The sequence below is a fragment of the Eucyclogobius newberryi genome, unplaced genomic scaffold (assembly GCF_026437365.1).
Source record: "Eucyclogobius newberryi isolate DKJ021-1_F unplaced genomic scaffold, fEucNew1.0.hap1 SCAF_7, whole genome shotgun sequence".
NCBI classification, from domain to species: Eukaryota; Metazoa; Chordata; class Actinopteri; order Gobiiformes; family Gobiidae; genus Eucyclogobius; species Eucyclogobius newberryi.
In genome coordinates this window covers 22,878,446-22,894,604 of record NW_027316389.1, presented here as the reverse complement: position 1 = coordinate 22,894,604, position 16,159 = coordinate 22,878,446, and the positions used below count along the sequence as shown (strand labels likewise).

General features: G+C 41.2%; 1 protein-coding gene across 2 annotated transcripts; it reads left to right on the top strand.

Moving 5' to 3' along the window:
* Positions 1 to 588: 588 nt before the first annotated feature.
* LOC140349412 (olfactomedin-like) lies at positions 589 to 4,383 on the top strand. 2 transcript variants are annotated; one of them, XM_072435726.1, is made up of 5 exons: positions 589 to 796; positions 1,114 to 1,269; positions 1,763 to 1,975; positions 2,369 to 2,501; positions 3,426 to 4,383. In XM_072435726.1, the coding sequence occupies exons 1-5, from the start codon at positions 620 to 622 to the stop codon at positions 4,280 to 4,282; spliced, it is 1,536 nt and encodes a 511-aa protein (XP_072291827.1). In that variant the 5' UTR covers positions 589 to 619; the 3' UTR covers positions 4,283 to 4,383. The 2 variants fall into 2 exon arrangements, with proteins under 2 accessions (XP_072291827.1, XP_072291828.1); XM_072435727.1 differs by having other exon boundaries at positions 750 to 796; positions 1,105 to 1,269; positions 3,426 to 4,379.
* Positions 4,384 to 16,159: the final 11,776 nt, after the last annotated feature.

Here is a 16,159-nt window from a genome sequence, read left to right as displayed (position 1 = left end):
TGCTATTACTAATATAATATACTTATATTTATTTCATTATTTTATGATGCACCTAAAACCGAGACAGTTCAGTGTATGTGAAAATATAATCTGATTTGACTTACTTAGGGTTAAAGTAAAGAAAACATCAGGCAACAGCCCTGACTAGTCAATGCCTTATCTCATCCATCTGCTATTTTGGTAATATTGTTGTATCGTTTTCCTCCCACTCCCACAATGGCTCTGACCATTTCTGTGATTTAACCAATCACAGAAAAGTGATTGCTTTCCAAAGAAGCAGGTGAGTTTATTTAATTTAAAGATTGTACATTTTGTCATGATGAAATCAAAATCGTAATCCGGCTCGAAGAAAAGCGGATCTTGATTTTATTTATTTTTTTACCATATCGCTCACACTACAATATAACATTCTTCCCCAGGAGATTTGCATCTTTACATGTTCAGCCCAACATTGATAACTTGGGTTTTGTTCGATGTTAAAGCAGTGGCACCTATATCAATATGCACACCTATAAAGTGATTTCTTGTGGGACTCATCTTGAAATGTTGATGTTGCAAAAGGAAGTTTAAACCTTTGCATGAACAGAAAGGGAACAGTGTTGAAAGTTATTATTGGGAAATGCAGGGTTTCACATCCGCAAGCATCCCCCTAAAAGTCAACGTCACAGTGAATATGATCATTATTATAGAGGAAGAGGAGGTGCACAGCAGTATTAATAAGCCTATGTATGAGATGAACTTCATTTATCCAACTCCTGACATGATGCTGATGCTGCTTATGCTACTGTCACCAATGGTAAGACATACATTTTATTGTGCATCGTACTATTACTATATTATAATATAAGACATTATTTGTAATTTTTCATTTATATGATACAATTTCAGAAATGCTATGTTCAGTTCTTAACATTCAAAATGCATGCACAAGCCACAGGTATTATCTAATATTACAATTTAAACATTTGTTTCACATTTTCAGACCTGAATTAGAGCAATTAACTAGATAATAGGGAAGCACTTTTTAAAACACTGATCTAATCCCTTGAAATATATATATTTTTTTTAAATGAAAAAGTATAGATGTGTGTCTTGAATTGAAAGGTGTTACAGGTGGTGCGGGGTGAGCGGGTGATGGGGATGACGCGGGGCGGTGCGTGTGTGTGCAGTGTGGACTCAGGGCCGTGGGCGTTCCCCGTGCAGCAGTACGAGAGCATCCTGCAGCAGCTCGACACTTGTGAAGACTCACTGCAAAGCCTCAGCCAACAGGTGAGATGTAGAGCTGTACCACATCACTATTTCCCCCTGTGACTCCAACGTTGCTGTCAAACATCTGATAAAAGGGAACTATCAAGCTCCTGAGCAGGTCAAATACAGTATATTACACATTCTAGACAATTTTAACTTAATTCCAAGTCCCGGGACACATTCTTAGTGACATTGAATTTAACTTTGAAATGGGAATTGTCAAGATACAACACTTTCTCAATCTAATGTCTATTAGTCAAGGAAATCAGACAGCAGAGGCTCAAACGACAGAGCCAGAAGGATTAAACGCCTTATCATTCCACCTGACTTAAACTTTCCCCAATTCAAAGGCCTAAACTCACTGGGATAGGCTCCAGCGACTTTTTCCCAGCAGGAACAAATGCTAGAGGAAGTTGAGAGTAAATATAAGAAAATAAGTACAAAATAAAATGACAGTATTAACTTGCACTATCCTAATGTACAAAAGCAAAGTATGAGCCCACGTGTCATTCAGGTGCAGCTGTCCAGTGATCGTCTGCCTCACATCCAGTCCGTGGTGGCCAATGTGACGGCCCGCCTGCAGCCGTATGAGTACCTCCAGTACAAAAGCCTGTACTCTGCTCTGGGTCTGCGCCAGCTCAGAACAGAGATCAACCAGCTGGAGGTGCACGTGAGCACAGTGCACAGCCAGCTCAACAACCAACACACCCGGAAACTCACTAAAGAGGTATCCAAACATCGATTTACACAAAAATGTTTCAGTTTGGTTGTATTTGTGATATATATGTGATGATATGTATTACAAATGTCATGGCAAATGTCCAGTATATGAAGGTTGAAGGGCAAATGACTGGTTCTCATATTACTTTGTTTGGTAAGATTTTCCAGAATGGTTGCTTGGTAACAGTTGTGGAAATACCTCTATGTTCAACCAGGAAGTACAATAATACATGTCACCAAAATTGTCAAACTGGGGAAAAATAGGAAATATCTTAAATAAAATCATGTTAACTACAATTTAGTGAAATGTGTAGTCTAACCAGTCACAGAATATGCACTTAAAAATACATGAACATTTTTTTAGACAGACGTTTTGTGAAGTAATATTTGTCTTTGTAAGGTTGAAAAACTCAGTCAAAATGTGTCACAAATGAAGACGACGGATGAAATCAACTTGAAGACCCTGAAAGAGCAAGTGCGCTATCTGAAGAACCGAGTAGAGTCCTGTAAATCTATTCCCCATGACTTCAGAGGTGAGCAAGTTCACATTTACATAAACACATGAACAAAGTTGTACATTTTCTAATGAACAGAAAGCCTTATCGAGAAGAATGTTCCATCATTTGTACACCACTAACCAGACACAAGAGTCTAATGGTTCATTACCTGCTCCGATACGTCATTAAATAATCGCAAAAGCTAAAAAATTGTATTGTGAGCTTATATATATCCCAGGTTTTCATGTTTTTATAATTATGACTTTGTTTTGTGGGATGGTCCCTGTGGTAAACATTGATCATAGTTTTACATTTATCAATTGGCTATTTGTGAAGACAAATATAAAAATAAGAGTTCTGACCTCTAAAACAGAATCACTCCGTTTATTTACAGCTTAAACATTTATTTAACAAAATAAAGGTGCTATCAGGTATAATTATTTGTCAGACCATAACTGTTGACAAAATGTTAAGTAAAATCTTACATGTAATTATGCCCACATTTTAGTGAAATGTGTTGTCAAACCTGTCATATGCACTTTGACAATGTGAATTTGTCTCTAATTAAACAGTACACAGTTACAGCTGGATGCCAGTATACTGTAATATATGGAGTTTATAACAGTTTCACTGCAATATTACTGTTTATTTTACAGTAATTTGCTATAATGTATTTATTTTAAAACCACCAGAGGCTTGCTATGCTTGCTTTTTTAATTTAATTGTGCACAGGAAAAAGAAACTCATACGTACAATTCAATTTAAGACTGAAATAATACAAAAATACAAAAACTGAGAATATTCATAATGTATGCTTGTTGCTGTTAACTTTTTAACCTGTGGGTGAAAACATTACACTTCATTTATCAGCTGTAATATATCTGTATATAAAAATGTCTCTGATTTCTTCATGAACCTACTTGCAATCCTTTACAGTGTAGTGTATTTTGTGATTTTCAGCTCAGCATCAACACTGCAGAAAAGGTTTGCTCAAGAGCATCAGTGAACCAGTGGTGACTAAGATCAGCCCGTACGGAAAGACCTACATTTCAGGTTCATGGGGCAAACAGGCTCTGCAGAACAGCGGGGAGCAGGAAGGGCAGAACAGTTACTGGGTGCAGCCGCTGGTCAACAGCCACATCTGGGGCAATGTTCTGCGAGTCTATCCAACCTACGACAACTTCATGGCCTCCATCAACCACGAAGACTACACTTTCGCCCCGACCCATACCCACCCCAACTCCATAGAGGGTCCCAGTGCCGTGCTGTACGACAACGCACTGTACTACCACTGCTACCGATCTGAAGAGATTTGTCGATACAATCTGACCGACAAAAGTGTTAAAAGGGTTAAACTCCCTGGTATTGGTGTTGGCATTAATAACAAGTTCCCATATTGTTACTACGACTGCCGCACACACAGCGACATAGACATAGAAGCAGATGAGACCGGACTGTGGGCCATCTATGCAACAATGGGTAACCACGGCAACATTGTAGTTAGTCGGATTATATGGGACAGAGAGACGGAGACTTTGAATGTGACACAGACATGGGAGACGAGGGTGTTTAAGAAGTCAGTGACCAATGCATTCATGGTGTGTGGTGTGCTGTATGTAACCAGGTACAACAGTGACTACCGTGAAGAGGTGTTCTATGCATATGACACGATGACAGGTCGAGAGGACAGCACTATGGCACTGCTCATGGAGAAGGTAGCAAAGGGCGTGGCTAGTCTAAGCTACAACCCCACAGACAGAAAAATCTACATGTACAATGATGGGTATCTCCTCGCTTACCAGGCGAGCTTCTCCTGAAGGACCGGCGAGTCAAGTGCTAACTCGATATAAGTATGTCTCTCAAATGTATTGGTTTCTATCATCTGCAATGGCATAAACGTTTGGGTCGAATGTAAAGTGTACATTTTATTGTGGGGATCAAGTAACCTTTAGCACTGACAAAAATAAAAAATAAAAATTGTACTCTAGAGCAATGTTTCATTCAAAATAATATTACTCAAGTAGAAGTACAACATAGTGGTCTAAGAAATTACTCAAGTAAGAGTAACTTCTGATTTATAATTTGAAGTTTATTTACTTGGAAGGGAAAAAAACATTAAATTATGCACAAAATGTTGTATTTTCAAAGGATAGACACACATTTGAAAGACTAAAATATATCAGAAGAAGTGAACCGAGAAACACTAGGCTTTTGTTTGATTTACTCATAGATGGAAGAGGAACCAAAAAAAGTAAAAGTATTGTTTTAATTCAATTTTTTACTCAAGTCGGAATAAAAATATACTGTCAAAAACTTACTCCAAGAAAGAAGTACAAAACAAACAAAAAATACTCAAATTAAATGACTAAATCAGATTAATGTAAATGTAATGTACATTTTCTGGGCAAGTTAATTCAAGTAAAGAAACAAGATCGTGTTTTTACCTGCAGTATCAGGCATATCCCCCAGAGGGCAGTGTTCCCTTGTGTTTTTGCTTGAGGAGAGCAGACGTTACTGTGACTTGGCCTGGTTTGAGCGTTGGCTGTTCTCTCATAATAACAGGGCAGACTGTGGTGACTCTCCTGGAACTAAACTCTACTGACTCTGCCTTCTTTTGGTGGAAATAGACTGGGCCATGTTCTGTAATAACACTCTAAACCTCAGCTACATTCTGGTAGCTCTCTGGTAGCTGTTTCTGTCTCCTGTCATCATCTGTGACTGGGTTAGATCCTAGATGCCCCAGATCACCAGAAACAAAACGTAGAGACCAAAAACAAAACCATTCAACAACGAACCCTCTGCAGATGTGGCTACTGTAAAAATATAAAAATAAAATCTTTTTTAAAGTGAATGTGTAAATAAGAGTGTGTCTCAAACTATGGTATGCAGGCCGTTTTCGAAGCCGTTTTCAGCCTATACAAATCCCAAAGTGTCTTTTTTTTCACTTAAAGTACTGATCACCATCAAGATTTTTAGTTCAGAACCCACTACATTGCATAACTATGTTTATAATAAATCTGTAACAATAGCAAGCATCTCTCTTCAGACGGAACATAATCAGGAAACATAACAACCTGAGTATAAATTTATATAAATCTAAATTTGAAGGCAATTTCTGTAAAATGCATTCATTGTTTTGAGGCTGAAAATGATGATTTTCCATTCATTTATTTATAAGTCTATCCATATTTATATTGCATACAGTGAGCTCAGACCAGGACATAAGTGATTGTGTTGCATGTCTTTTCCATTCAGGTCTGAAAGTCTGAGCTTGCATATTCCAGCTGCTGCACATACATGAAGTCATAGCACAGCAGACCACTCTAAAGCACTCCTGACACCAGCCTCTTGTAACTGCATCAAAGACGTGGCCCTGCCAAGACTTATGTATGTGTTGCACCCTTGAATGATACGCCGATACATTCCGTTTTGCAACTTTTATTAAGTCCACGGTTCAGAATAACACATTTGAGGCACGCAGGGTACAACACCCACAACACACCTGGGCCACACTCAACACAAATGAATAGGCGTGGCTGACCTACTTTTAACGCCACATGCCGTCCAGGTACAGCCCCTTTCATGAACGTGCACTCTAATTAAAGTGCTCCGTGCTAACATGTACAATCTAACACACAAAAGTAATAATTTAGCAGTGTATTGTACCATCACAATTAAATATCAGCATAATAAACTAGATGAGCAACACCCTCCCCCACTGAAAAGAGAAGTGCTCCCCATATATTTTTTGGGATTTCATTTTTACATTTTACCAAAGTGAACAAAACAATACAATAATAAAAAGGTTGCTCTAGGTATCAAGTATCCTGGTTGGGACCGTGGTAACGATGACTCACTATTGCACATTTCAATAACTATAAAATGTAATTTTTCCCTTAACAGGGACGTTCAGTCCGTTTGGTATCAATGGGTGCATAGTCCAGTGAAGAATCAGTGGGCCCCCCGATCTTCACACAATGGGACAAGGAAAATACTTGTTTCACCCAAAACATTACTACATAATTTTTCTACCATAATCCTTACTTTCATAAAATTATCAGATACTTCCACAATATCATAATTCTAATTAGTCCATACGCTTTTCTACTTTGTTATTGTTACCATTTACTTCACCCACTGTCAAAACCTTAATCAATAAACCACTATTTACATTGGCACTTCTAATTAATAGCGTGAAAAAGGATACGTATAGGGTCTTTTGTAGTCATCGGAGACTTGAGCTTGGCTGAGGAATGTCTGCTGGAGGCTCCTCTACCAGGTAAGGGCAGGGCAGTAACAGATTGCGGTGCAACACTCGTCTCCTCCCAGGACCTCGCAGGGGCTCGACTGCGTAAACAGGACTGTCTGGACCCTTCCTCTCGCTCACAACATAGATGTTCTCCTCCCAATAACTCCGCAGCTTTCCAGGACCACCTCTAGGGGTCAGATTTCTAACTAACACATGGTCACCAGGCTGAAGCGTAGAACTCCATGTGCGCTGGTTGTAGCACTGCTGCCCTCTTCTGGCCGATTTCCACATATTTTCCATGGCTATGGCATAAGCCTGTTGCATGGCTTCCCTCCACTTCTCTGCATACACCACCACAGACTGATGTTCCTTCTCCTTTCTCCTGCGAGGGATGAGCAGATCAATGGGCAGAGTAGGCTCCCGGCCAAAGAGGAGGAAGAATGGAGAAAATCCAGTGGCTTCATGGGCAGTCGAGTTATATGCATGGACAACTTTACTCAGATGTTCTTTCCAGCGTGCCTTCTGGGTGTCTGCCAGTGTCCTCAACATGCCTAGCAATGTCCTGTTGAAGCGTTCCGCTGGGTTAGACTGCGGATTGTAAGGAGACGTACGGGAGTGTTTGACACCAGAATAACTCTCAAGCCTACAGAAGAGCTGATTTTCAAATTCTCTCCCCTGGTCGTGATGAATTCTTGATGGAAATCCAAAGTGAAGAACAAAGTCAAAGATTTTCTTGGCCACCGTTTTCTCAGACTTGTCTCTCGTAGCATAGGCCTGCGCATATTTTGAGAAGTGGTCGACGAGTACCAGGATGTACTCCTCCCCACCGCTACTCTTCTCCAAATGCAGGAAATCAATGGAGACCATCTCGAACGGGGCTGATGTTTTGATACTCTGGATTGGTGTCCGAGTGACTCTATTTGGCTTTTTTCTCTTTAAGTGTGACATGATGTTCAATGTCTTGCCTCATTTTAGGCCAGAAAAAACGTTCGCGTGCCAAGGTGACAACTCTATCTGCTCCCAAATGTCCCATATCCTCATGCAGGTGCTTATAAATAAGGGCCCTCATGGACTCTGGAACAACCAACTGTGCTCGGCAGGCTGTCTCCCTCCAAAGAATTCCATCTTCATCTACATGCAAGCGGGGCCACTCTCTGAGCAGGTGTCGAACTGGTGCACTCTCTGCCACTTTTTCTTTGTACTTGAGGTACAGCTTCTTCTTCAGGCACAGGACTCTGACTATGGTTGAGTCAGACCCTTGTGCTGCCTTGATGTCTTTAACTGCCAAGGGCTGAACAGGTGGAAAAATGCTGACCTCTTCTGGCAGTGCGTCAATGTTGCAGGTGACAGCTGATATCCAGTTGATTTCAACGCTGCTCTCTCCTTGCACACCCATCCCAATGCATTCAATGTCCTCTTGAGGGCATTCCTCAGAGCACTCTTCGATGAGTGTGTGAATAGGTTCAAATCAAATCAAGTCAATTTATTTTTGTAAGGCCCAAAATCACAACAACAGTTGCCTCTGAGGGCCACGGGGAGAAATGAATCAACAATGTCTGTGGTGGCGAGGGAGTCAGACAATGTCTGTGGTGGCGAGGGACGATGTCCCAGGGTCCTCTGTCCTTAGACTCTCCTTCTCGGCCAGGAAAAACTACAAAAAAAACCTCTTTGGGAAAAAAGCGTAGAAACCTGGAGGAGTTCCAGTGAAGGAGAGATCCGACTCTCACAGACGGACAGACGGACACAAGGAGACTGGAGCTGGACCCACTCTTCAGGCAGAAGAGGGACTGTCTAGAGGCGAGCTGGACCCACTCTTCAGGCAGAAGAGGGACCGTCTAGAGGCGAGCTGGACCCACTCTTCAGGCAGAAGAGGGACCGTCGGAGGCGAGCTGGACCCACTCTTCAGGCAGAAGAGGGACCGTCGGAGGCGAGCTGGACCCACTCTTCAGGCAGATGAGGGACCGTCGGAGGCGAGCTGGACCCACTCTTCAGGCAGATGAGGGACCGTCGGGGGCGAGCTGGACCCACTCTTCAGGCAGATGAGGGACCGTCCACACAGGGCAGGGACCACTTCACCAGGGGAGGGGCATCTGGGTCCACAGGTCCTCAGGAGTGAGAGAAAGAAAAGAAGGCGGTGAACAGTTTGCAAGTGGAATCAAAAAATAAATATTGTTTGATAGCATAAGTAGTCAGAAGAAGAGGATAGTGCTCAAGCTGTCATACTTCCCCCAGCATAGTTACTCCTAGGGCAGCGTAGCTGAAGCTGTGGGTTTATGTTTCTGTTCCTAACTAGTCTGACCATAAGCGATTTCGAAGAGGAACGTTTTAAGCCTGGACTTAAATGAAGAGACTGTGTCAGCATATTTAACATGGGCCGGGAGCTGATTCCATAACACAGGAGCTTGGTAGCTAAACGCTCTACCTCCTACAGTACTTTTAGAGACTCTTGGCACCACCAGAAGGCCGGCATTCTGAGAGCAAAGAGCTCTGTTTGGATGATATGGTTCTATAGCATCTTTGAGGTAGGATGGGGCCATGTCATTTATGGCTTTGTAGGTCAAGAGTAGAATTTTGAATTTGATTCTAGACTCGACGGGGAGCCAGTGAAGAGACTTCAGCACTGGCGTAATGTGCTCTCTTCTTTTTGTTCCTGTTAGTAATCTTGCTGCTGCATTTTGAACCAGTTGAAAGCTTTTTATGGAGCTTTTAGGACACGCTGCAAGCAGGGAGTTACAGTAGTCTAATCTAGTTGTTACAAATGCATGGATAAGTTTTTCGGCATCACTTTTAGGCAGGATTCTTCTGATTTTGGCGATGTTGCGCAAATGGAAATAGGCTGTTTTACAAGCTTGATTTATATGAGCTTTAAATGAGAGCTCCTGGTCAAATAAGACTCCAAGGTTTCTTACAGTAGAACTGGAGGCTACACTGACATTGTCCAGTGTGACTATCTGCTCAGATAGAGAGTCTCGTAGATGCTTAGGGCCAAGCACAATGACCTCGGTTTTTTCAGGGTTAAGAAGCAGGTAGTTTAGTGTCATCCAGGTTTTTATCTCCTTCACACAAGTACTAAGTCTGTCTACTTGATCGCTCTGATCAGGTTTCATTGATAAATACAGCTGAGTGTCGTCTGCATAGCAGTGGAAGTTAATGTCATGCTTTCTGATAATGTTGCCTAATGGCAGCATATAAAGAGTAAACAGAATTGGACCGAGTACCGAACCCTGTGGCACACCGTAAATTACTTTAGAGCATGGTGAGGAGCTCTGGTTTACATTAACAAATTGGAACCTATCAGATAGATAGGATTTAAACCAGCTGAGGGCTGTTCCTCCAACACCTACATCACATTCTAACCTCTGCAGTAGAATGTTGTGGTCGATGGTGTCAAACGCTGCGCTGAGGTCCAACAGAACCAGGACTGAGACCAGTCCATCGTCAGCGGCTAATAACAAATCATTTGTGACTTTAACTAGTGCAGTTTCAGTGCTGTGGTGGGCTCTGAACCCTGACTGGAAAACTTCAAATAAGTTATTGTCCTGCAGGTGGCGACAAAGCTGTTTTACTACAACTTTTTCAAGGATTTTAGAGACGAAGGGAAGATTTGAAATAGGTCTGTAGTTTACCAATAGGTCGGGATCTAGATTAGGCTTTTTCAGAAGAGGTTTAATGACTGCATGTTTGAAGGACTGTGGAACATAGCCACTTTCGAGTGAAGTATTTATTATATTAAGAATAGGGTCTATAATTAGGGGAAGAATGTCTTTGAGGAGTCTGCTTGGAATGGGGTCTAGGACACAAGTTGAGCTTTTAGAGGACATAATGGCTGAAGTTATCTCTGCTTGATCAACAGCTGTGAACCTTTCTAAGTTTACAGATGGATTTATATGGGACGTTAGATTCACAGCTTGGGCTAGTTCAGGGCTAATAGCGGGGGTAATTTCATCTAATTTATCTCTGATTGTTTTTATTTTATTATTGAAAAATAGGAGGAAATCATCAGAGCTAAGTGTAGCTGGGATTGAGGGCTCTACTGCACTGTGACAGTTTGTTAGCCTAGCTACAGTGCTGAAAAGGAATTTAGTGTTACTTTTGTTGACTTCTATTAGATTTGAATAATATCTGGTTTGGGCCTTACGCAGAGCCTGCTTATAAGACAGCAGGCAAGCAGGTTGGTGTCTTGACAAGAAATCTGCGTCACGATTTACAGTCTCAGGCCGGTACTTAATTGTAAACCGGTAGTCGGCCAACTCCGCAACCCACCGATGTCCTGTAGCATTGAGCTTCGCAGATTTGGTGACATAGGTAAGGGGATTATTGTCACTGTACACGGTAAAGTGGGGTGCATGGAAGAGATAGTCCCGAAAGCGCTCCGTAATAGCCCATTTTAAAGCCAGAAACTCCAGTTTCCCAGAATGGAGTTTATAGTTCTTCTCCGTGGCAGACAATGTTCTGGAGCCGTAGTAGAAAAAGCTTCAGTTGTAGTCATCTGGACTCAGTTTGAAAAAATAGACGTTTCGACTCTCATCCAAGAGTCATTGTCAATAAAAGAATTTAGATCGAGAACTCCGATATTAATACTGTTCTGTGGTAAGACCCGCCCATTGGGAGGAGCCTTCCTGAAGTAGAAAGAGTTGTTTGTTTCAACAGAAACTCCCCCCTTGTATCTACCGAGCTAGCCTATTCAGAATTTTAATGGGCTATTAGAATCCTCTTTGTCTTTGTGAGACCCTGGCTCAACCACCCTGAGTACCTGATTAGCATCTAAATGTCCTGGTCCTGGTCCTCTACCTTTCCAGGGGTTCATTAAACCATTATAGATACCAGGAAGATAGAATCTTAGCCCTCCATTCCTGTTTAAAGAAGGTCTTTCTTTTTTTAACAAAAATAGCTTCCTTGACTCCTCTTTCAAACCATCTTTTCTCCCTGCTTAAAACCTTCACCTCACCGTCTTCAAACGAGTGATTAGAGGCTTCAAGGTGGAGATGCACGGCACTCTGAGGTCCTGAACTTGTATTTCTTCTGTGCTGATAGAGCCTCTTGTGTAGAGGCTGTTTCGTCTCACCTATGTAACGTTCTTTACAGCTTTTTTCACTGCATTGGATCGAATAAACTACATTGCTCTGTTTTTGAGTCGGCAACTTGTCCTTAGGATGAACCAGTTTTTGTCTTAAAGTGTTTCCTGGTTTAAAATAAACAGGGACTTCGTGTTGTCTAAAAATTCTCTGCAGATTTTTTTTTTGGTGGGCCCTCTGTGCCCACCAGCTCAGAGGGCAAGAAGAAAGAGGAAAAACATGTCCGAAATGCCCTCTCAGCCTGTGGTTACCCCGCTTGGGCTCTCAACAGAGTGAAGAGAACCAAGAAGCAGGACAAAAGGGAAAGTGAACAGAGAAGGAAGGGTGTTTCTATCCCTTATGTGTCTGGCCTGTCGGAAAAACTGCATAGAATTTTTAGACAACACGAAGTCCCTGTTTATTTTAAACCAGGAAACACTTTAAGACAAAAACTGGTTCATCCTAAGGACAAGTTGCCGACTCAAAAACAGAGCAATGTAGTTTATTCGATCCAATGCAGTGAAGAAAGTTGTAAAGAACGTTACATAGGTGAGACGAAACAGCCTCTACTCAAGAGGCTCTATCAGCACAGAAGAAATACTAGTTCAGGACCTCAGAGTGCCGTGCATCTCCATCTTGAAGCCTCTAATCACTCGTTTGAAGACGGTGAGGTGAAGGTTTTAAGCAGGGAGAAAAGATGGTTTGAAAGAGGAGTTAAGGAAGCTATTTTTGTTAAAAAAGAAAGACCTTCTTTAAACAGAAATGGAGGGCTAAGATTCAATCTTCCTGTTATTTATAATGGGTTACTGAACCCCTGGAAAGGTAGAGGACCAGGACCAGGACATTTAGATGCTAATCAGGTACTCAGGGTGGTTGAGCCAGGGTCTCACAAAGACAAAGAGGATTCTAATAGCCCATTAAAATTCTGAATAGGCTAGCTCGGTAGATACAAGGGGGGAGTTTCTGTTGAAACTAACAACTCTTTCTACTTCAGGAAGGCTCCGCCCAATGGGCGGGTCTTACCACAGAACAGTATTAATATCGGAGTTCTCGATCTAAATTCTTTTATTACATGACATATTTCATAGCTTATTTTGGGCGGAGAAAACTGTAATTATTTAAGTTATTTATTTATATGCAGACCCCGAAAGGGAACAAGCGGTAGAAAATGGATGGATGGATGGTTCAACAGGTGGGCTTGGGGACCCCTCATAAATTATTTCCTGTATTCAGGTGAATTTTAGATCTACTGTTTTAGTATGTCAGTGCACATTCATTTGGCTGCATGATATGATTTAATTTTATTTTTAGTAAAGTAAAATCCGCCGCCCCCTTCACCCTGTTCCCCCAGGCCCTGAGTTCCGTTTCACAGCCCCTGGCCCTTCACATCATCACCTCTTTTCTCTGCTTCCATGAGAACCGAGAGGCTCCAGGTAACACTCATGCTGCAAACCTTTTTCTCAGGATTGATTTATGTTGTAAGTAAATGTATAACGTTTGCCTTTTGCACGAACAAGTTTCCGTGTGTCGGCTGCGTTGGCGTCAGTTTGCACTTCATTCACTCCATTCATTCACTCATTTGCGTCTTTCTCCGTGAGTATGACGCTGATTAACTTCAAGTAAAAGACATTTTGTAGCTTGACACCATAAAAACAAGGCTATTTGGCTGTCATTTCCCCCAGTGCGTCTGTTCTTGTTGCTTCTAAACCTAACCACGCCTACTGTTTGCTGCCTGTAAAGAGAAAAGAGAAAAAGGAGAGGTAACAAAGAAGCTTTAGAGAAGTTCCTGTGGGAAAAGAGGAGAGTCAAGTTTGTGCAGGTCCACGTGGAGCATTAAAGTGCTGCGAGGATAATAACATTTAACCATCAGTGATCACAGCACCATAACCAAGCTTGGCAGAGACACCCAGTGTTTATGAAATCTCTTTGCGACTCCTTAGCTACTCAAAATGGGCCCGGACCCCTGTTTGTGCACCATACTGCATTTAGGACATTTACACTGTCACAGAAAGCTTATCATGAACAGAGCCAAGTGAAGCTCAGAGTAAATATTGTTCGAAGCTGAAACAAACACACAATTGTTTTTTTCATTTTTAATTTGTTTGCTGATACTATTTTATTCAGTTGTTTTCATAAAAGGCATGTAAAATCTCATAAGCTCCTTTTCCACACCATCTCAAAATGTTCTCTTAACTTCACAGAACAAAAATAACAACATAAAGTCAACATACTGAGCTGATTTATCAATTTGAAAAAACATATTGCAGTCAATCTTTTACACTGAGGCACAAATTGTGACCGAATCAAAATAAAATGAATGCAGAATTGTAGAGGACTATAATTGCTTTTAGTGGTGTTACTGTTATCAATTCTTATGAGGAGAGCTGAGAGTGGAGCTGAGAGTGGAGCTGAGGGTGGAGCTGAGGGTGGAGCTGAGAGTGGAGCTGAACATGAGCCGAGGGGAGGGAGGCAGCAGGAAGTCTTCTAATTTAAGCGGGTAATTACACACCCATTTTACCTCCCTCCACAGCACTGAATCTACACAAATCAGTCAACGTTTTCACAAAATCATCAGAGGTTTTTGTCCTCTGTCCTCATCAATGTTCCCTCTAATCCTTCATGTGTCTGAGCAAACAGTCCCTTGGACCACTGTGAGCGACATCAGACGTGCGCACACTGTGGTCATGCCAGTATCACGTCTGTACAAGTTACACGGTTTAATAAAATAATCAAATTACAGCAGTAATTTCTGTAAGATTACTTTTAATTAAGTGATTTCATCCACATGACACCATAACATTACAATACTCCTGGGAGTCCTGTTCATTGCATATATATTTATTTTATGGCCTCAGTTGGCATTAGTTGTATGATATCCTACTATATAATGTCAGCTTGATTAAATAGGTTTGTCATGCACAGAGCTGAATATTGGTTTAAATAGATTTTTGTATTATTTTATGACCAGCACCAATATTTTTTAGTACAGCTTTTAGCAAAGTACTTTTGAGGCCAATCTGTGGATCCTCACCCACTGAAAACCACTGCTTTAAACCAACTTTAACATACACTAATGCAGAGTACAGCTTCAAAAAGGCCTAGTATGTGAGGGCTATGTCCAGGCCGTTGCAGGTCATATTACTGCAATGCTCATTCACAGACTGCGTTGCGGTCACGCCTCTCGCATCGCGCTCAGCCTCATTCACAAATTTTCTAAACTTTCACTCTCTGAATCACATTGTATCAATGTTTATGTGTTTAGTTTATTTTCAGTTCAGGTTGAATTCATATTTTTTCTTGGAGTTGTGCACAATTGCGCACACACGCAGCTTAGAGGGAACAGTGGTCCTCATCTACTTCAGGATGAAGTGAAATAAATATTGGAGAAATGTTAGCAGAGTCACACAGGACAAATCAATACAGTTTAAGGTGAGTCATGTTGTATGACTTCACTGGCCGTCACAAATCCTGACTGTTAGCTGAAGATTTCTGGCACCATTATCGCTGATGACTATTTTTTTTGTGAGAAACTGAACAGAAACCCTTTTTCTGTGTTTTTGGGATACAGCAGGCCCATTCTTCTCAGAAAACACCATTGTGATGTAAATGAATGGAAAGGGAGCAGTGCCTTTGAACTTTCACTGTTCAAGCCTTATGTTAGGTAAAACATGCATGTCATAGTCAGTGGGCCACTGTTTCCAGCAAACCAATGTTTAGGACAGAGATGCTGTATAACATAAAACAAATATATAACAAAAACCAAAATGCTAACTTTTCTGGTAGGGTTCACCTCTAGGTTGTCTCCAAGGATATGTTTTTGTTTTGCCTTGAAGGTTCTACACCATGTTCCATTACCCTTATATTTCACACAGACTAAAGCAGGTGATGCTTGTATTTTTGAGAAAGACACCCATAAAGAAATAAATGCTTAAAGGGGAAGGCAATATTGACAAAAACTATATCTTGATTTTCCCAATAATTATATTGTCAGATGATATTATGTCAATCCAACAGAAATATGTTAAACATGATTATAAATGTTTTATTTGAGGAATGAATATTAGACAAATGTGAAATGTTTGTAAAATCCTCATATAGGTTTTGTCTGGACAGTGTGGGTTTCTCATGGCATCTCTTGTGAGTGGGCCCCACATGGGATATAGGTGGGGTACATGGACATGGGTTACATTTGGACAAATGTATGTTTTTCAACTTGGGTCCCACTTTGGTAGTACAGTATGGGCCCCATGTGGGTTGTAAGTAATGTGTAATGTGAGTATGGGTTAAATGGGTAAATGTGTGTGGGCCCGACTTGGGTTTGCCAACTTGGGCTTCATGTGGGTAGTGCGTTTAAAGTAAAATAATTTTAAACTGAAATTAAAGGAGTATAC